This window comes from Carassius auratus, chromosome 49, assembly GCF_003368295.1.
Source record: "Carassius auratus strain Wakin chromosome 49, ASM336829v1, whole genome shotgun sequence".
In the NCBI taxonomy this organism is placed as follows: Eukaryota; Metazoa; Chordata; class Actinopteri; order Cypriniformes; family Cyprinidae; genus Carassius; species Carassius auratus.
In genome coordinates this window covers 13216520-13239171 of record NC_039291.1, presented here as the reverse complement: position 1 = coordinate 13239171, position 22652 = coordinate 13216520, and the positions used below count along the sequence as shown (strand labels likewise).

The following is a 22652-nucleotide window of genomic DNA, read 5'->3' as shown; positions in this document are numbered from 1 at the left end:
TGACTATTTAAATTTTTGGGTGAATCACACATTTAAACCAATAACTATAAAGCAGCTATTTGGCTTTTGGAACCTCATAGACTAAATGATGTCAGCAGGAAAAGAATGCTCTTTCAGAGAAAAACTTCTTGATTTATAAAGAAATGTTGTTTCATTTTAAGAAAATTAACAAGGTCAATTTTGATGTCATGTCAATGAACACAAAAGATAATTTGCAGCATGTTCAGTCTGCTTTTGATAATGAAGAAATCTAGCTGCAAAAACAACAAAGAGCCCCTCAAAACCTCATAAAAATAGTCCATATGATTTAGCCTTATGAACTAATTTGAAAGTTTTAAGTGACAAACAGATGAGCACATGAGATCTTTGGGCCACATAATGGTCTATTTTTTATCATATTTGGAGCCATTTATGTTTAGTACATGAAGAATAGCACTCTGAACACTATTACATGACAGTTTTTATTTCTGGCCAAAATATTCCATTAAACAAGCTAACAACATTATTACTGTCTGGTGCTGAACCCAGATTTCAAGAAGTAAAGCTGGGTCATGTGCAGCAAATGACAGTGATGTATTTGAGGGGTTTTATTGCATCCCAGAGGAGGCAGAGAGGCATTGTGGGACAGGAGTGCGGGGTGAGACAGAAGGTCGCTGAGATGGAGTCTGGGGGCGATCTTTGATTCTGACACAAGTGCAAGTCTCACTCCGCAGCTGTCCTTCCACAGTGACATCCTCCATTAGACAGGGTTCAGAAAGGGTTCACAACACACAATCTCTTTCTCTCCATCTGACCTCATTTCTATCTTAATACTGCCACACTAGTGCGCCTCAGTTTCTACAAAACAACCTCAACAATACTGATCCTGAAACACTGAGGGGGGAATTCAAAAAACAGTTGTGCCACTTTGCATGCAATATTTGAGTGCAAAGCACAATGTTTTATCAGCTGTAGTATACCCACAATCCAATTTAAGTTGCCACTTTACAGTAAGGCTCCATCGGTTAACTACATCAGGTAAAAAATGAACAATTCAAACGCATTTATTACCGTAATCTTTGTTAATTTAACCTAAGCATTTACTAATACATTACTTTGTAAAGTAATGTAACTATCTGGTAACATTATGGACTTGAGCTAACATGAACTAATAATGAGTACCGGTAGTTGTATTTTTATTGACTAATGTTATCAAATAATTAATCATTTAAATGCACTTAAACTGTGCTGCACCATATAAAAAATATATTAGTGCCAATCTAAACAAAATGTCATTTTATTTTCTGTATATATAGAGTTAAAAATGTATTCTATGTTCTGACCAAATTTAGGGTTATGCATATTTCTTTTAAAATTAACTTCAACACAGACATCCAACAATGCATTCAGGAGGTGCAATTAAATTTAGCTCAATTTGTCCCATAATCAAACGAGCCACTGTAGCACCTCTGCCGACCCCTGTTAGTCACGACAGAGCACCACCTTCAACTTTTCTATCCGCTGAGCACCTGCAGAAGTGGCTTCAGTCGATATCTGCCATGCATTTCACGTTGAGGTTAGAAAAACCAAGTCATGCGTAAATGTCAAACCCTCAGCAGCTGCTTATTACACAATGGCATAAACACTCCATTCAGTACAAGGAAGAGTGAAAACCTGCGCTCAATCACACCTGCAGGTACAAAAAAAATCTAAATATTGTCCAGACATCTTACTATTTTAGAGTATGATGCAAGTAACTTAAAACAAGAAACAAACACATAATAGTGTTGAGGTAAGGTAATATGTGCCATTATGTTATGCTTTATTAAACACTGAGATAACAAATATAACAAGAATGCAGAACACCTCCATCTGTCGCAAGCTTCCGAAATGAGAAACTATAACGCATCATTGACAGTGTCTGTTTCATGCTTTACTCACCAATGGTCTGCATGGGACAAGAACAGAATGTACCCAAATAAACTCAAATCAATTTTAAATTGTTAACGTATGGTCAGTCTTATCTTGATTCATGATTTACAATGATCATACGAAAACCTGGGTTAATTTTTAATCCAAGTTAGTCAGGATTCAAGATTTCATACTGTAAATTATAAACCCTGGGTTAATGTTGTGGTTTTGCATATTTCTGAGGTCAATAACACTGACAAATTCAGACCGTAACCTGTTTTAGTAAAATAATCCTAATCCTAATCAATCTAACAGAACACAAAATAACAGAATGTATCGAATTGCACAGAACATAAAATAAATAAAATCAAACTGAATATTGATTAAACAATGGAATCTAATCAAATCAAATGTAACAGATAGAGTAAGAGAAATCAGAAACACAGAAACTCTGCTCACGCTTATGTGTTTGCGGTTTGTATCATCTGTAAACAGTGTAAAGTGGTGCTCCGACGGGAATGACGCAATAGTACAAGGATCGTCATCCCTCTATTGCTTCATCATACTGATGTGAAGATAAGATGATCTACTGTGATAAAACTACGGCAATCTGGTGGAAATCCTTCAGACTGGTTGAGTGACAATGTTTCCATTATATTTCTCAAAGAAGACTGACTTGACATGATGACAGATGATCATTTTTAAAATAGATGAAAAGGAACACAACGACAAACAAAGGTTAAAGGAAGTAAGCTAGAGAAAACTGATATGAGGCTAGCTGTTTGAGAAAACCTCATCTATCTAAATATTTGATACAAAAAAAAACAATGACATCATTCAATCCAAACACAGCCTCCAACAAACAGTGATGTATACACACACACACACACATTTTGTATACAAACCACAGACGCTAAATCCAGCCAAGGTCTCTGAACCAAAACGTCCCATGAACACCACCATGAAGTACTACACCTCCAACTATAAACACAAACTTCATCTAAACCCACAATCTTTTGTTTTAATTAATACTGACAGTATGTTATGTTACTTCATCGGTCTTTGACATCATGAATCAAGAGCTCAACGTGTGGAAAAGGGTTCTCAGGGCTGTTGCGTGATTGTTTGCACTGATATTCTACTGGCAGGGCGAGCTGGAAGAAGCCTCTGATGGGATCAGAGCTGAAGTCAATGAAGAAATAGAGGGGATTTCCCCAGTGCTGCACCACATATCACCACTAAAGCATTCAACAAGATCAGAGCAACACGCGGCGCTCCTCCGTCTCTCTTTTTAGGGTCATTTTTATTATCTGTTATTATTTTCATGACAATTAAAAGGATAGTTTAACCAAAAACTAAATGTTGTCATCATTTACTTACAGTCAAGTTGCTTCAAACCTGTATGAATTTCTTGCTTCTGTTCAACCCAAAAGTAGATATTTAGAAGAATGTCGGTTAACTAAACAGTTGCTGGTAAGCATTGAATTCACTGCGTTCTCAATGGCCATACCAAACTGTATATATATATATCCATGCAGCACAGAACTGCAAAAAAAATGTGGACAATTTGGGAGTAAATAAGAAACATGCATGAATGAGAATATAAAACGCGGGACACTCTAGGGGCCCTATTTTAATGTTTGTGTGCTGCTGTGCGTCCTTGTGTTTAATATGCAGCGTGTACGCTCTTTAAATAACAAATAAAAAACATTGCACCAGACTCTAGACCAGGTTTGAGCTGGTCTATCGCGCAGTCTATTTTCAGCTCCTTAAAATAGCATAGCACTATCAATGCGCTTGAACACACCTCTTTTTTAGACCAGCACACCCATGGGCGTAAAAAGTGAGCGCAAACGTATTTGCTAATTAAACGACGTGGCACTGGATGGGAAAATGCGAACGGCACTGGATTGGAACTAGCAAAAATACTTACGCTGCGCCTTGCGTCGCATTGCGCCGGGTGTATTATAGGGTCCTAGATATTAAAAAGTGCTATTAATTGCTAAATAACTCAAAAAAAGAACTCTTTTTAAGGGGGAGGAAATACTCAAAAAGCAGGACAGGAACACTGGTCAAGTGAGAGATTTCTTTCTCTTTTAAATTAATTTTTGTCATTTGTATCGGTTCAGTATCATATCAAAGTCAAAATTTTGGTATTGTGACAACGCTAATCTGAACACAATGATTATTTACATCCACATATTAAAAGACAAGACAACAAATGCTAGTCATATTTAAATACTTTACAATTTAAATAATACATCATTATTTTCTGCATTATGGTAATGATAATGAGATTGTATTTTACATTATGATAACATAAATTGGTGGTGAAATGTGCACAACTGACATGAAAATAATGCCTCAATGCAAAATATTCTAAAAAAAGGTGGCATTTTCTTCATGCAAATATCATTTCTTTTTCATTTTGTGGTGAAATATGACCACACATTTTTGACTAGCTCCAAGAGACTCGCCTCGAACAGTTGTGCACTATTGAAACAGTGAGTTAATGTTCAACGAGAGAATAATTCTGATGATGTAAGTTTCAGAGGTGTGTTTGTGTTTGCTTTTGCTGTGGTAACTGTGCCACCATGTCATTACTGTGGCATTTCTAGAAAAGGACACCGCACACTCCCCAGGGATACTGACATCTGTCTGGAATCCTCCATTTTCAGCAGTTCTGATTAAAGAGTCAAAGAATAGTTAAAAAAAAAAATACTTCAAACCTTGTGAATTCTTGTGCTGTCCGGGTCCATTTTGGAGACCGCCATCTGTCAAAATAGCCACAAAGTCAAGAGTATTAAAATGACAGAAGTACATTGCATACATTTGTTAGATTTTTTTTATTTTTTATCACAAAGATGTGTTCATAGGTTCTTCAAGTTGTTATGAAATGTGTGATTCTTACTTTTCTTTGACAAGCATGCTGTCAGTGATCTTGAACTATATTATTTCAAGAATGTCACCGATGTTTATGACTGATAAACTTCATCTGAATCTAATGCTCAATAATAAAATGACACCATAGGTAGGGTTGTCATGCAACAACAACAAAAACAAAGCAACATTTCCTCAGGATTCAGCTACACTTCTCTATGTACTCATAATGCGGCGTGCATTAAAAGAGCTCTGGCACGTCGCAGGTCAAATATGCGGAAAAAAGTGTCACAATAACCTTTGATGATGTAAGTTACAGCACTGCCAGGAGGGTTATTAACCAGTCAGTTTCTAGAATGCATAACTTTGACTATCCTGTGTAAACAATATATTAAAATCACAATTTTTCAGGGTGCAAATCATATGGCTTCCAACTATTAAAATGAACACACAGGGGATTTGTTTTTGTTTTTATAATTTCACTACGATGGTTAGAGAAGATGTTGAATTTTTACTATGTCCCCTGATACAATGCACTAACTTTAAAAAAGAAAAACAGGCAATTTATGTAGAAATATTATTTTGATGTTTATGTATTGATGTTTAACGTCTGTGAGAACTGCTGAGGCATTTTACGACAACAGAGCTTTAAAAACAAATGATCCCAAAATGGGCCAAGTTAGGAATGTGTTTAAACATGTTTCTGTAGCAGTGTCTCTCTTTTTTTTTTCTCTCTTGCTGTGAGGAACTGTTTACAGGAAGTGTGTATGCTATGAGGAGGAAGAAGCCTGTGTTTGAGACCAGGAGAGAGAGAGTGGACAGCGTACCCATGTTTACTGTCATCATCCGGAAGTGACCCTAGTGAACTCGAGCTGAGCGCTCGACTCCTTTCATCAGGGAAAATCTCCAGTCTGCAAACACAACATAAACAGAGTGAATTAGTAAATTAGAGACATAATTAACTTGAAATGCTAACAAACAGATGAAAGTGGTAATAACAGAGACTCAATAACCCCTTGCACGCATCTGCCAATGCTTCAACCTCGCAGAGGATTTACATAACATTCATGGTTCAGTGTGTCTCCACTCAATTGAACAATTTACAGAAAATGACTTGCTTTTTTGTACTATATATAATTTTTTTTTAAATAGATTACAATATATTAAGAATACAATTCCTCGCTCAGATATTATAAAGAGAAAGCCTCAAAAACAATCTTAAAGTATTATTATTATTATTATAAATTCAAAGTATTTACATTTTATCATATTATTATATCATATTTTTATTTGCCATTTTATCATATTTTATTATATCTTGTTATTTATTAAAACATATTTTTTCATTAAATACAGGTTAGGTTGAAAAAGTAAGGACACCTGCAAATGACTAATTAATTGTAATTACATTTTCAGTTGACTCAAGTATATCTGTGCTAATAATCTGCCTCAATTAAAAGAATTCAGCTTGATATAAAAATTTAAAAAAAATTGATTGTGAAAGAACCCCTTCAAATAACATATGTCTTTCGCATTATGTCACAGAGCAGTTCTAGTCATAACGGCCCACTGTAAAGAAATCATAACTGGCCACAGTGTGTCTGACTGCCAACAGCAAACGCAGCCATCATCTCCCAATCTTATTTCATGTCATTCTTCAGAGGAGAGAGACACTCGTGGTGTCTTTGAAGACAGAAAGTGCCCTCTTGCCCTTGAGACATTGTTAAGCCAAATCGAGCGGGATAAAGTGGAGGGAAACGCTAAAGGTAGCGACCACGGAGCTCTTCAAAGACGAGTCGGAGAGCTTTAAATGCCAGACTCTGAATCTGTCACCAGCAGCCACAGGCTAATCTGAGAGCAGTTTTTCGGATTCTGACACATGAAAGGCAAGACAATGAGATCAATTTTTTTTCTCCATTTATAATTGTCAGCTTTACACAACAATATTGACGAGTTGCCCGGAGATATCACAGAAAGAAGAGCAATTATGGTCGCCAGAAAATCACTAAAGAACATTGAATTTGACAGGGTCAAAGTACAAGAGCATTAACGACAAGGTTCTGAACAATTCCACGGAAAATAGCTATACAAATTGGAGCAATCGGTGTCTGCCTGTTAAAAAAAAAAAATTATTATAGCGGTGGTGCTGCGGAGAGGCTGGTCTTTCTTGATGACTCTTGGAGTGATTATGTCAAATTGCCTTGCTGGAAAGGATGAGGCTTGAGTAAACAGCACTTTCTGCGGCTGATGGGATGTGATTTCAAAAACAGCTGAAGTAAAAAGGGGTTGACATGACAAGCTTTTGTCTAGGGTGTCATATACAGGTAGGTGTTAGTCATATAATTAGAATATCATCAAAATGTTTATTTCACTAATTCCATTAAAAAAGTGAAACTTGTATATTATATTCATTCATTACACACAGACTGATATATTTCAAATGTTTATTTCTTTAAATTTTGATGATTATAACTGACAAATCAGGAAAATCCCAAATTCAATATCTCAAAAAATTAGAATATTGTGGAAAGGTTCAGTATTTAAGACACCTGGCGCCACACTCCAATCAGCTCATTAACTCAAAACACTCGCAAAGGCCTTTAAATGGTCTCTCAGTCGAATGTTTAGGCTACACAATCATGAGTAAGACTGCTGACTTGACAGTTGTCCAAAAGACGACCATTGACACCTTGCACAATGAGGGCAAGACACAAAGGGTCCTTGCAAAAGAGTCTGGCTGTTCACAGAGCTCTGTGTCCAAGCACATTAATAGAGGCGCGAAGGGAAGGAAAAGATGTGGTAGAATAAAAGTGTACTAGCAATAGGGATAACTGCACCCTGGAGAGGATTGTGAAACAAAACCCATTAAAAAATGTGGGGGAGATTCACAAAGAGTGGACTGCAGCTGGAGTCAGTGCTTCAAGAACCACAACGCACAGACGTATGCAAGACATGGGTTTCAGCTGTCGCATTCCTTGTGTCAAGCCACTCTTGAACAACAAACAGCGTCAGAAGCATCTCGCCTGGGCTAAAGACAAAAAGGGCTGGACTGCTGCGGAGTGGTCCAAAGTTATGTTCACTGATGAAAGTCAATTTTGCATTTCCTTTGGAAATCAGGGTCCCAGAGTCTGGAGGAAGAGAGGAGAGGCACACAATCCACGTTGCTTGAGGTGCAGTGTAAAGTTTCCAGTCAGTGATGGTTTGGGGTGCTATGTCATCTGCTGGTGTTGGTCCACTGTGTTTTCTGAGGTCCGAGGTCAACACAGCCGTATACCATGAAGTTTTAGAGCACTTCATGCTTCCTGCTACTGACCAAATTTATGGAGATGCAGATTTGATTTTGCAACAGGACTTGGCACCTGCACACAGTGCAAAGCTACCAGTACCACGTTTAAGGACCATGGTATACCTGTTCTTAATTGGCCAGCAAACTCGCCTGACCTTTACCCCAGAGAAAATCTATGGGATATTGTGAAGAGGAAGATGCGATATGCCAGACCCAACAATACAGAAGAGCTGAAGGCCACTATCAGAGCAACCTGGACTCTCAACACCTGAGCAGTGCCACAGACTGATCGACTCCATGCCACGCTGCATTGTTGCAGTTATTCAGGCAAAAGGAGCCCCAACTAAGTATTGAGTCCTGTACATGCTCATACTTTTCATGTTGATACTTTTCAGTTAGCCAAGATTTCTAAAAATCCTTTCTTTGTATTGGTCTTAGTAATATTCTAATTTTCTGAGATACTGAATTTGGGATTTTCCTTAGATGTCAGTTATAATCATCAAGATTAAAAGAAATAAACATTTGAAATATATCAGTCTGTGTGTAATGAATGAATATCATATACAAGTTTCACTTTTTGAATGGAATTAGTGAAATAAATCAACTTTTTGACGATATTCTAATTTAATGACCAGCACCTGTACTATACGGTTAAGAAAAACATCAGGCTGTCTTAAACGGTAAAAAGTAACTACAACACGATTCAAGTAACTTTTTCTATCAAAGTCTGATGGTGTTTGTGGAAATGTATCATGCCAAGAACAAGTAATAACTGGAAGGTCCTCAGAAAAATAGTTTCTGTTACTCATCAGGCTGGAATAGGTTACAAAACCATCTCTTAAAGAGTTTGGACTCCATAAATCCACAGTCAAGACAGACCGTGTAGAAATGTTGATTCAAGACCACCGTGACTCTCCCAAGAAGTGGTCGACCAACCAAGATCATTTGCAAGACAAGGCTATAGTCCGTGAAGTTGCAAAGGACTCCAGGATAACTTTTAAGCAACTAAAGGCCTTTGACATATTAGCTAATGTTACTGTTCAGGAATGAAACGTAAAAAAAAAAAAACTTACAGCAACAACAACTCAGCCTCAAGATGGAAAGTTCTGCTTAAGATCCACTCACATTTACACTTTTTTTTTTATTGCGACTGTCTATATCTGAATGTCTCATATGTTTGTAAATAAGGAAAAACTGATACTGAAGATGCTATCTTGCATCCAAAACAAGCAAAAAGACTGCAAACGGCTGAAGTTGCAAACACTAACTTTGTGCCCTATACGTTTAATAACAGAAAGTCTCTGATAAAATAATCTTTAATAGTGTAAAAGGAAAAGACATAATGGCTTTACAGACATTCCTTTAAAATGATACACAGTTACCAGTTCCTGGTGGAGTTTGGCTCAGTGGGAACCTAAACTTAGCCACACCTCCTCTCCTTGCATATCTTAGAGGATATTTTTCGGTCTCTAAGCCTCATTCAATGCTCTTTATTTTTCCTTCTTTGTTTCTGAAGCTTGGATGGTCCCCGAGTTTCTGCAGAAACAGTCAGCGCAAAAAAATGTCCTGGGCTCCTGACAGAAACACAAAGGGTTTGCTGTAAGTTTCCAGAGCTCGAGCCAAGATGTATGCTTAGTGCACACTAGCAGGGCAGAGCAGCACACAGCGCACAGCACACAAAACACACAAGATCCCAAGATCTCGAGAAGCATTTGAGGAAGAATATTTGGTAGAACACACACACACACCAAAAAACAGCACTAGTGGAAAAAAATTAATACATTTTGTTAATGAGAAGATTACAAACTCTTGTTTTTTTTTACCTCATGAACCTATAATTACAGAAAAAAAGAAAACATTAAATGCATAAGACTTTTTTAGAAGATTGCATTTAACAATTGGTGTTTTATAAGTGTTTTTTTTTATTTGTTAGTGTTTTTAAAGATTAATTTTAAGTGAATGTTAGGTGATCTATAAATCTGAGCATTCACGAATAAATATATTTATATATATAAATAAAAAAAATCTATATTATGGACTAATGAAAATATCACATTTTCAATTAAAAATGTTAAAAATACTATTTAGTAATAAACAAACCAAGAATGTTTACATTTAAATTTATATATGAACACTTATATTAAAATTGATATGTTTACATTTATATTTTGCATTATAATGTACTTTATGAAAAAATAAAATAATGTTAAATTATTCATTTTTTAAAAATATTAACTTCAAATTGGAATTAAATTAAATTGATGCATTTAGTAGACAGTTTTGTCCAAAGCGACTTACAGTGCATTCAGGCTAATATTTATTACCTAGCATGTGTTCCCTGGGGATCGAAACCACAACCTTGCGCTGTGCAATGCAATGTTGCAATGCTCTACCGCTTGAGCCATAGGAACACATTAAAAAAAATATCTAATATGGGCTGATTGTAATAATCATAAAAAATGTAAACAATAAAATATAAAAAAATTGAATTAATCATATACACACCAACAATGGGTATAAAAATTCAATTGCATTATGGGCATCTCTTTAAATTCAAGGGTCTATCACATCTTCAACTTGGCACCTCAAAATCCATTTAAAAAGAAACACACGTGAACACACTGACCTTGCGACTGCTATAAACACATTTAAGCACAGAGGGACTGATGTGCTGCCAAAAAGTAGGTGGCCCTCCAACATGGCGGCGAGCATCTCAATAAACCCCTCTGCCCTCGCTGCGTCTGGCACCAACCGCCAGCTCTCCAGCCCATCTGCTCACTCACTCCACGCAGTAAGAGAGTGGCCCTCTTACCCATGCACCCACCGCACAACCTGCCATTCACGCCACACACACTTGACGCTTACTCTCTAGAATGTTCTGACGTTCTGTCAAACCCTCATTTGCTGAAGCCTGTGCAGCTTGGCTTGACTCAACAATGATCCCAGGGTTTTTTTTTCTTTTTGTTTTTAAAGTCACACCATGTGGGAACCCAATGAACGAGAAATTGGCAAACTGAGCATTTAGTTAAAAGTAGTTAAATTATTTCAGTTTAGTGACACTTTCATAACTGTAACAGGTTCAGGTTGGCTGACATTCACCACTATCTTCAAGGGTGGACAATTCTTTTCAACATATTACATCACTCCTCCAAATAAAGTCAAGCCAAGGTATATTGTTGTCGATACTGGAATTTCAAACTTCGATATGATACCTTGAAAAATATCGATATTTGATACCATTTTCGATACCATAGAAAAAAAACTACCACAATATATATATTTTTTTAAAAGATAAATATAACGAGAGCGAGACAATCATTTGTTCTTTATCTTTCTCGGCTCGGTGTTCATCTTCAGTTCTCTCTTCACAGCAGTTCAGTCAGTGTACTGTTTGAGTAAATGTATTTCTCCGGGATATTGGTTTATTTAAACTCAGATGGAGTGTCAGCCACATTAAAAAAGTTAACAGCTTAAGTCATTTGTGGATTAATGCTTATTGGAGACACAAACCGTTTCAAATGATTCAGTTCGATTTGGTGAACTGGTTCAAGAAGATCCGGTTACATTGAATGATTCGTATCTCTCACAACAGACCCGGAAGAGAAGACAATGATAAATAAAGTCGTAGTTTTTGTTATTTTTGGACCAAAATGTATTTTTGATGCTTAAAAAAATTCTAACTGACCCTCTGATGTCACGTGGACTACTTTGAAGATGTTTTTCTTAACTTTCTGGACATGGACAGTAGACCGTGCACACAGCTTCAATGGATGGACTGAGAGCTCTCAGACTAAATCTGATGGTCTTAAACTGTGTTCCGAAGATGAACGGAGGTCTTAACGACATGAGGGTGAGTCATTAATGACATAATTTCGATTTTTGGGGGAACTAACCCTAAGTACCTTGGCAAAAATGATATATAACCTTTATGATTAAATCCATACTGAAAATAGGTTCACAGGTTCACCCACACACATCATCTTAACAACAAAATCTGGAGTTTTCCTTCTTCATTTGTTGCCCCAGTGAGTGCGGTTAGATTCACAGATCCAGCAGTGGGTAAACCCAACAGGTCAGCGTTTACCGACAACACTCATTTGTTAGCAACTCTGTGACTCACAGGTTGTGGTGGCAGCTTTTCTTGGAAATGACACAGCAACAGCTTCGCTAAAACCAATTCTTTCTTGGGACCACCGAGGAGAGTCTTACTTGTGTAATGCCAAGCCAATCTCACACCCTGGGCACATAATCTACTTTTCTGCATTAGGTTTTTTTCATGGGTGACACACACACACATGCGCATATAAGCACATTGACACAGAAACTGCAACAGCACACTCCCTTAGCAGACAATCCATTCTGCAGTATAGATTCATTGCCAAAGTACACACCTTGGTCTGGAACTCTAAGGCATAAACCATATGTGACCCTGGACCACAAAACCAGACTTAAGTGTAATTTTTATGAAATTGAGATTTACACATCATCTGAAAACTGAATAAGCTTTCCATTGATGTATAGTTTATTAGAATGGGAAAATATTTGGCCAAGATACAACCATTTGAAAATCTGGAATCTGAGGGTGCAAAAAAGTCTGAATACTGAGAAAATGACCTTTTAACTTGTCCAAATTAATTCCTAGCAATGCATATTACTAATCAAAAATTAAGTTTTGATATACTTGTGGTAGGAATTTTAATGTTTAAAAAAATAAAATAAAACTTTTTTTAATACATTATTGTACATAAATTAAATGCATAAAGACATTTTACAGCCAAAACTAAACTTGACATGTTATAAAAAAGATCTATTTATTTTAAAGACGCACTGATCTTGACACACACTCATTTTTAGACACAGTTGATGATATCATTTCCTGTTCTTTTCTGCATGTTGGTTGCATCACTTAACCTTGATTTTGGCAGGCAATACATTCCAAATATTACTAAGCAGTTAGGTTAAAACAATATCTTTTTTTTACTAAGAAAAAAAAAAAACAATAATAAATATAATAAAACTAATACTTAATAACATTCTTAAAGAATTGTATTATTATAATTAGGCTTTTTTTCTTCATTACGGTAACAATAATATTAATTAAAACCTTGTTTATTTTTAATTTTAGATATTTTATTTCATCCCCCACCCAGCGAGCTCAACTCAAAAAAAGGCATCATGATGGAATTGTAGTCTTACGGCAATCATTGATTATTTTCACAAAAGGAATCATTTTGAGAGACAGACAACAAGCACCATCTGCACAATAATATGTTGTTATCATTGTAGAACGTCACTCACTCACAAACCCCCACGCACATGCACAACATTTCTTATTTTTACTTGCTCATTTGTGTTAATATATGATAGCAGATGTCCCCAGGGCAGCTGAAATCATCACAATGGCAGAAATCTGCTCTGAACGTCAGTGGAATCTCAATGATTACCCTTCACTGTGCCTGCAGTGAGACCACTTTAGCTTTCAGCCCCACTCATGACAGGTTAAAAGGGGGATCTGATACGTTTCACTCGCTTTTGGAGTTGATTGATGCTTTCGCAAGTAGAGTCAAGAACAATTCGACATGTAACAGAGTACATCAAGGTTTCAATTACTACCCCAGTAACACCTGACACTGATAAACAAAACAAACCCCAAAATTCAGAGTAATCACCGAGAGCTCTCTTTGACATGGAGGTAACTTTATTAGTCATGTTTGATAGCAAACATCACTATTACTATTGTATTTACTTGGGGTAAAGGTTTGAGCTTTGACACATCAATCATCCATCATTGTTTGTGCTATACAGACACGAATAATAATGGCTCAAATCGTGTGGCTTTAAGACCCCAGCCATATTTAGGACCAGAATATCATGCACTTTTAAAAATAAATGTTCTTTATCTGCAGCTGCGGTTCCATGAATAAGCTTTAACATTCAGAGAATCTTTACTAATAGAGGATCCAAGGGTGCTTTTGACAGTGATACCATAGAAAAACCATATCCGGTTTCCAAAATAACTTTTCAGTGAACAGTTCTTAAAGAAACAATTTTTCCTGTAAAGAATATTTAATTAATCTAAAGAGCCTTTTTAGACTATATAAAGAACCTTTCGTGGAAAGGCAACATTGTTTCTACTGGATTTCATAAAGGGTTCTTTATAGTGGAAATAAGTTCTTTAGTTTAAGACTAAATGGTTCTTTTAACAACTGTTCAGTCTAAGTTGGGCCCACAGACAATGGGAATCACAGCTTTGAGAGTCAAAAAACATACACAAATCAAACCAAATTAAACCGTGCGGCTCATGACAAAACATTACAAAGATCATTGTGTCCTGAGCACGTTCTCAATAGATTTTCTATCACTCTGTCTACAATCTCAATGAGGAGTGTCATTGGTCCACTTGAGAGATAGGTGGTGGTGATGCCGTTTTTAAGTCTGTGATCCGCCGTAAAGCAAGATGATACGTCAGTCGCCAGCTGTTAAGAACGCAGGACAGTTCAGACATTGTGGTGAAAATCTGAGGTAAAAAACAATATAAATACTGTTCAGTTTCTTGCACAGACTGATCGTTTTGTGTCTTTACACATCAATGTGTCGTCACGATCCGCAGGGTTTCATTTGGTTTTGTTTGTTTTTTTCACTCTCAAATCTGTGATTGCTACGGTTTGATTTAAAAACTTTTCTTTATAATTCTACTGAAGAAACAAAGTCACCTAGATCTTGGATGCCCTGGGGGTAAGCAGATAAACATCACATTTTCGTTTTAAATGCTTCTCTACTCTTTCAAATAGGGGCAATTCACCTGTGTTTCATCTTGTTAGACACACAGGACCCAATTACAGGGCTTCCTTTCATCTCATTAAAACAGGGAACTACCAAAGCGCTTAACAGGATGAAATTAAATAAGAAACCATTGAATGCACGGATATCACAATCCAGGAAAACTATTTTTAATTAACACACAAGTGGATGGTTTCTTCAGTGTACACTTTACAGAGATAATAGACCATTTCTGAACTGGAAATCCCTGACCCAAATTTATCAAAACTGAACTTGAGTCGAAGAACCACCACTGTTATTTCCACAGCTTTAGAGAAAGAGCCTGCAGAAGCCACTCAGATCACACTGACCACTGGCCCTTATCTCTTTGGCGTATGCGTGTCCAACTCAACCAAGCAAAAAGACTGCTTGGATTTCCTCTGTGTCTAATCATCCTAACGCTGAGATCAGGCCCAAAATTAATGTTCCATCATGAAGAACTGTGGCTGACCAGACAACACTTCAACTTACAGCCACAAACAAAGAAGTTCTCTGAGGCAACAGGATAAAATACCACATTTCTCCAACATCCAAATCTTACGTGGTCATTTATCAAAGATTTCAACATCTCTCTCCTAAAATAGTCCTTTAGGGATTCCGGAAAATATGAGCTAGGGTCAAATTAAGTCAACAGATTTGCATCGAAATGTTGCTGTGTGCTCTGAACAGATCTTCCACTGGACATGAAGACTTGTGTGTGATGGCAGGCGCTCAAATTTTCGGAATACTTAAATCTTTAGGGGTCTAATGTTCAAACTGACAGACTAATAATTTTTCCTCCCATTATTTGGGAGGGCGAACTCAATTTCCTCTCAAGATGCTCCTAACCAGAGCATATATAAACACAGACCCTGAGAATTTGGCTCCAGGGGTGTGTAGCTAGCCTATCTGAGGATGATGAAGTTTAAGGTCAAGTGACTCACTAGATCCCATCCAACTCATTTTGTATTTCTATTGCATTTTTGCTAGCAATCTGCTGGGATGTTATGACCTAAACTTGACATCAATAGCTATGAAAGGCTGTTTATGCATGAACATCACTGTACCTGAATCTTACGTGAACATTATGACTCAGTAAGGCTTGGTTGGTGGCTTCAGTTCAATGTAAACAATAATTGCAATGAAGTTCATCTAAATTCCTTCCTCATGTCGTAAGACACATTCTTGGCATATTGTCTGGCTGAGATAGACCTGTACATATTGCAAAAACACCGACCTATATTCAATAACTCATTAAGCAGAGGGATCTTCAGGAAACAAACATAAACTCAAGATATTTCAAGGGGACAATAAGTCACTGAAGGTCAAGTGCCAGAAAAAGCAGGACATTCCAGCACATCCCATCAAGCTCCTTTTTCATTGTTGTGGCTGCATGTCTACAGTTTCGGCTCTGGATTTATATATTCTTAACTGTAGTTTATAGAATAGCTTTATATAGTCTAGAGATCATTCCAAATGGCCCTACTGTGATGCAGTTAACTTTTACTATTAAACATTACTTGAACACATACATATAGTAAATTTATTTTTAAATAAGCTATATTTCAATAAAGAAGATAAAAGCTTTATATTGGTACATTAAAGGGGTCATATGAAGCAATTTAACTTTTTCCTTTCTCTTTGGAGTGTTACAAGCTCTTGGTGCATAAAGAAGGTTGTTGAGATGCTGTGTTTTTTTCCGTTTTAAAAGCGAAACTACTTTGTTTAGCTTTCCAAATAGGACAATATCCGCTTCGTCATGCCAAGAGTGGATCCATTCTGGTAGCTGAGGAAATACATTATCTTTGCGCTGTGGATCGGCTTTCACGGTGGATGAAGCAGAGTCCAGACTGGGGTTATTGTTTTTTTTTTCTAGTCGTGCCGGTAGACGGCATCACAGTAGGTTAAGCGCCGTAACAAACTGTCACATGCTTGAGGTATTCAGCCAATCACAATGCACTGGTAAGCTGGCCAATCAGCATGCACCTCACTTTTCAGAATGATGAGCTTTGTAAAAATCAACGCGTTTCAGAAAGGCGGGGCATAGAAGAGCAACAATAATGTACATTATGTGGAAAATAATGTTTTTTTTATCTTAAACTGCATAAACACATTACATTACACCAAATATACAACATAATGTTATTTTTAGCAACATCTTATGACCCCTTTAAACAAATGATAATTGAGAATTGGATTTTTGCAGATATATAATTTATATATATATATATATATATATATATTTATATATTGTGTGTAAATGCACTATAAAAGGTCAACCATTTTACTTTTCAATTAGCTTGAGATAGCATGTTACAACTTATTAATAATTATAAACAACATTTATCTGATTGAATTTTTTTAATCTTACAGGTATCTCATGGAAGAGACGCCCGTTTCATGAGCTAAGGTTATAACTATACCTTTATACTTTTTTTTCTTTTTTCTTTAGATATTTAAGAGTTTGATACATATTTATACACACTAAAATGAGATAGAGTACTTACGTGTATGTTCAGGCAATGTCACAATTTGCACCTAAACACTTTTTACTCGCATATATTTTACTCTACATGCAGCCTATATCTAGATAGAACATTATGTCAGAATATGTTTGTCTTTAACAGCTGTGACCTGATACTATTTGGACTGGAGTCTAATGCATCATGTTTAACAAAAACAAAAACGATTACAATTTGTATTTTACCCTCTATAGCAAATCTTTGCTCAATACCTTCAATATAAGTGCAGTCATTATCATTATAGATAGGACTCACCTTACGTACGTATCTTCATGCTGGTGCTGACATTTACTATTAATTAAACCAATGTGCGATTTAAAGCGAGTTCACAGGGTTAAAATCCGCAAACTGTGCTCTTGTGCGAGAGATAAAAACAGTGAGAGATCCAAACCAATGTGCGATTTAAAGCGAGTTCACAGGGTTAAAATCCGCAAACTGTGCTCTTGTGCGAGAGATAAAAACAGTGAGAGATCCGGAAGCCGCGAGCACATGAATACAGTTGTCACGCAAAAATTAAGGGGAACCGCACAAATCCACCTTCCGAAAAGATTGGCGGATTATGTTTTTGTAGTCGCGGATGCCAGTAATCCAAACAGATGGAGCGGTATGCGCTTGGGAAAACTGCAAATCTTGTCGACTGCGCCCCGTCAAAGGAAGAAAGTTTCCTCTCCGCAAGAACAGACTGACGCCGAGTTTTTCCACAGAGGAGCAGCGAGTGAGAGTAATGTCAGCCTCGCTCAGGAAGAGATGACGCGCGCACTGCGTGAGATTCTGGCGCCCTCGACCGACTGCCATCAACAGCGCGCGACGTTTCAGTGATGGGGTACAAGCAAAATTATGACAAAACATAATTGGTTTTTAAACTATATTGTCATTATTTTACTTTAAGTAGTAATTGTTTATATACATATTATTTATATAATTACTTAATATTTTTAAGGAATTTTATTTAGACATGTGAAAATAGGCCTTCCTTGTCTGTGTAATTTTTAAGTTTTTAGCGGTACAACATATATAAATATAAAAATTAAATAGATGAAAAATAGATAAAACGCTACAGTGGGTAACAAACAAATAAATACAGGCTAAGGTAAAAAATATTCTACTACAATTAGTTTTTTAAAATTTTTACAGCCTTAAGAGGCTCCATTAACAAAGCAATTTTGTTGCAGAATGCAATATACATAGAAGTTTTGGACATTTAGCATTTATGAATAAAGAATTTGCAAGAATTATAAAGAGTATAAAATTATAAAACCGTCAAAAATTATAAATTTTATATTCATCAAAGATCATTTCTTTTTGCATTTAAAAACTCCACAATGATTTGTACTTCATTCCCCATAATTCCATGCGAAAACGTCATAACGCTCTAGCCAATGATATCCAGTCTGACCAGAGAAGCAAAGTTCACCAGGAAACATCATTAGAAATGTAGAGCATAGTTCATGCATCAGACCCTGTGAACCATCTGTGTATATCTCAATAAACGGTTATCATTTTATTTTATCTTATTTTAATTTTTTTCCCGAAAATGCACAGAGTGCAGGTTTTGTCAGGACATCTGTCGTCAAATAGTCGTGTGGGAATGAGGCAGTGCAGCGCTTTAGCTGCTGATCCAAATGATATCGTTGTGGTTCATGGACTACGAACAGCCATCGGCCGAGCGAAGAGAGGGTCTTTTAAGGTATGTTATCGCTCGATATGACAATTGACAGTTACATTCACAGTATTCTCTATTAAAATCTGTCTTTTTGATTTTAGGACACTACCCCAGATGAGCTTCTCAGTGCCGTGATGAGTGCAGTGCTGAAGGATGTGGGACTGAGACCCTCTTTACTAGGGGATGTGTGTGTTGGTAAGATGACAGGTCATCCAAGATGTAGAGGAGTTTGTTTCTTCAACAGAACAGATTTTGGAGAAATGTAAAATTACATCACTTGCTCACAAATGGACCTTCTGCATTAAATGTGTGCCATCAGAATGAGAGTCCAAACAACTGATAGAAACAATATTTGTGAAGTGAAAAGTCCTCTGTCCATAACATTGCTTTCTCCAGTGAGAAAGAAGTCTTGTCTGAATCGGGAGAGAAATATGCACAGATCAAGCACCATTTACAAGCAAAATGTTGGTGTGAGAGAACAACAGGGGATTCATTTCTTCACTGGAGGGAGCGTTATGAATCTACGGATTTTGGTCAGATCCAGTGGTTTAAAGTTAAAACGCCTTAATGATAAAATTGTTTATTATAAACGCACAGCTTTTCGCTTTGCAAGACATTAATTGATGGACTGGAGTCATGTTGATTACTTGTATAGTATTGTGATGTTTTTATCAGCTAATTCGACTTTCTTTCTGACGGCACCCATTCACTGCATGGGATCCACATGTGAGCAAGTGGCATAATGTGATTTTTTTCAATGAAGAAAAAAACTCATTAACATTTTGGATACCCTGAGAGTGAGTACATTTTCAGCAAATTTTCATTTTTGGTTGAACTGGTCCTTTAACATAATATACATTAATATAGACTTACTGCTATTTTCAGGCAATGTACTACAACCTGGTGCAGGTGCACTGATGGCTCGAGTCGCACAATTTTTTAGGTAAAATGAGTAATTGAATAATAAATCAAGATATTGCAAAACATTTGAATTAGCTATAAAATACAAGACTTACTTTATCTTTCAGTGGCTTTCCTGAGTCTGTACCAGTCTATACTGTGAACAGGCAATGCTCTTCTGGACTACAAGCACTTTTTAATATTGCAGGTAAAAATTACAATTTAACCTGCAAAATGGCTCGTTTGGGACGAACCATAAGAAAATACAAGATTATAGTTTAAACAGGCTTTTTTCCCGGTTTAAAGGTGGAATCAGAGGAGGTTCGTATGACCTGGGACTTGCCTGTGGGTTAGTATGCTACATTTGTATTTGTTGATTTCAGCAATTGAAGTGAAAGATATCGCATTAATCAATGCGTAAAGTAGACGTAAAGTATTTTACTTGAAGATTTTAAGTTGCTTTTATTGCTGCTGCTAAATCCAACTGAGACCTCTTTCAGGGTCTTAATTATTATCATTTTTTGTTTTGATTCTAATTATAAAATGAAGAGAAAATATATTGTAAATATAGTTGTAGTTTTTTTTTTAATTAGGTTTTTTTTATTAATATTATTTTTAATTGTGTGTAAATGTGCATGTCTATATTTTATTGCTATAAATCGCTTTATCCATGTAAAGCTACTTGAATCTGAATCTTATAGCTCATCAACTTTTCCTTTTTTTTAATGCTAGTGTGGAGAGCATGTCTCTTCGTTCACCGAATAACCCTGGAGACATCAGCCCCCGACTGATGGACTACGATAAAGCCAGGGACTGCATCATTCCCATGGGGTATGCATGTTATTCTTTTATCCTGTTTTTATATTTACATTAAAATATAGTTTTTCTCTTAGTTTTCTGTGTGTTTTCTTTCAGAATAACCTCAGAGAACGTTGCTGAGAGATTTGGCATCACTAGGGAAAAACAGGACCGCTTTGCTCTCAGCTCCCAACAAAAGTAAGTGCCGCCAGGACATTTAGAGAGAGTTTATAAATTCTAGTTGTTGGTATTTAGCAAAAATGCATTCAAAACAGCTCAAAGGACTAATCATTGTGGACTTTTATAACACTAGGGCAGCCATGGCACAGAAAAAGGGCTTGTTTGAGCAAGAGATCACACCAGTCACTACTAAATTTGTAGACGAAAATGGTACTGAGCGCACGATCACTGTCACAAAGGATGATGGGATCCGGCCTGGGACTACCTTGGAAGGCCTTGCCAAACTGCGACCAGCATTTAAAGAAACCGGCAGCACCACAGCAGGTGTGCATATGCAGAAGTTTTGAAAAACAAAATAAGACGTTAAATTCCATAACTCAGTTCTTCGGCTCCCATTGCAGGCAATGCCAGTCAGGTGAGTGATGGCGCAGCAGCGGTGCTAATTGGCCGGAGATCTACAGTGGAGAAACTGGGACTTCCTGTTTTTGGGGTGCTGAGGGCGTGCGCTGTGGTGGGTGTTCCACCGGACGTTATGGGCATTGGCCCAGCCTATGCCATCCCAGAAGCCCTGAACCAGGCTGGTGAGAGTACAGTTGCCTCACAGGCTCAAATGAACCATTTATATTCTAATAGTTATAATTTTAAATGTATTGAAAGAGAATTCTCATTTTCATTATTCCTAAATAATGGTTGTAAATGAAGCGTGCTATTTCATTTGCTTGTGCAGGGTTGACTGTGGATGATATTGATGTGTTTGAGATCAACGAAGCATTCGCCAGTCAGGTGACTTAGATTGATTTTCTTGGATATCCCTAAATTATTCCACTACTTTCCTGTTATTAAGAACAGCAGCCTTCCCAATTTCCTAGGCTGTGTATTCTGTGGAAAAACTGGGTATTCCTATGGAGAAAGTGAATCCTAATGGAGGAGCCATTGCTCTTGGTCATCCACTGGGCTGCACTGGTGCTCGACAGGTCGTGACTTTGCTCAATGAGCTCAAACGCAGACGCAAGAGGTGAACGCACATAAAAAGTCATACAGTAGAGTCCTATGAATTATCCCCCCCCCCCCTAAATTCCATTAATTTTTTTCCCAAATTTGGACTTTTCCATTCAGATTTTGATGGATTTTATTACAGTGTTGTGTTTTTTTTGTTGCAGAGGGTATGGTGTGGTGTCCATGTGCATTGGGACTGGAATGGGAGCAGCTGCAGTTTTTGAGTATCCTGGCCAGTGATAAAAGCCCTAGTGAAAAATCCCAAGATGCAAATCTCCAGATGACACGCAGAGAAACTAACAAGTCACAAATTATTTTTAATCAAGCTGCTAGATGTCTAACTGTCAACCCAAGCAGAAAGCGTACACGTCTTATTTAGTGCGTATCAGTGGCCTTACTTTTGAGGATGTTCAACGTTCAGAACTTTCAGATCTCTCTTTAAAGTGCCTTGCATTTCAACTGTGATAACAGATCATGGAAACAGACATGTTTGTATCTGTAACAGCTTTAATCTCTTTGATTTGTGACATTAATCTGATCTGCTCTTGCCTTCTGATATGGATGTAATGAAAGAATTAAAAAAAAACCAAAAGGTTTTCATCTGTTTTGTGGGCCGGTGTAATTTGCAAAGGTTTGTAATGCATCTCATTTGTTAGAATTTAGGGTCAGTAAGTTTTTTTTTTTTTTTATTAAGAAAATCATATATTTATTCCGAAAGGATGCAGAAGAATTATTTTTC

At 36.9% G+C, this 22652-nt stretch overlaps 2 protein-coding genes across 2 annotated transcripts in view; one reads left to right on the top strand and one right to left on the bottom strand.

Annotated features, from left to right (window-relative positions):
• LOC113066300 (mitogen-activated protein kinase kinase kinase 3-like) overlaps positions 1-18197 on the bottom strand; it is a 65196-nt gene extending 46999 nt beyond the window's left edge. The window contains exons 1-3 of the mRNA XM_026238172.1: positions 17632-18197; positions 5598-5681; positions 4620-4664 (exon numbers count right to left, since the gene is read on the bottom strand). Of these exons, the coding sequence (XP_026093957.1) occupies positions 4620-4664; positions 5598-5616 (64 nt within the window). The 5' untranslated portion in view covers positions 5617-5681; positions 17632-18197. The remainder of the gene's footprint in view (positions 1-4619; positions 4665-5597; positions 5682-17631) is intronic.
• Positions 18198-18785: 588 nt separating this feature from the next.
• On the top strand, positions 18786-22518 carry acaa1 (acetyl-CoA acyltransferase 1). Its single transcript, XM_026238171.1, has 12 exons — positions 18786-19063; positions 19141-19234; positions 19925-19982; positions 20068-20147; positions 20246-20288; positions 20672-20770; positions 20855-20935; positions 21051-21241; positions 21319-21498; positions 21645-21700; positions 21787-21932; positions 22078-22518. Exons 1-12 carry the CDS (start codon positions 18911-18913, stop codon positions 22151-22153), a joined length of 1257 nt encoding a protein of 418 aa, XP_026093956.1. The 5' UTR covers positions 18786-18910; the 3' UTR covers positions 22154-22518.
• Positions 22519-22652: the final 134 nt, after the last annotated feature.

Excerpts from the sequence above, each read along its gene's own strand:
- acaa1 (XM_026238171.1), top strand. The coding sequence starts at position 18,911 with ATGCACAGAGTGCAGGTTTTGTCAGGACATCTGTCGTCAAATAGTCGT. Across the intron at positions 21,242-21,318 it reads AACCGGCAGCACCACAGCAG|GCAATGCCAGTCAGGTGAGT; the intron begins GTGTGCATATGC and ends CTCCCATTGCAG. Across the intron at positions 21,499-21,644 it reads AGAAGCCCTGAACCAGGCTG|GGTTGACTGTGGATGATATT; the intron begins GTGAGAGTACAG and ends TTGCTTGTGCAG.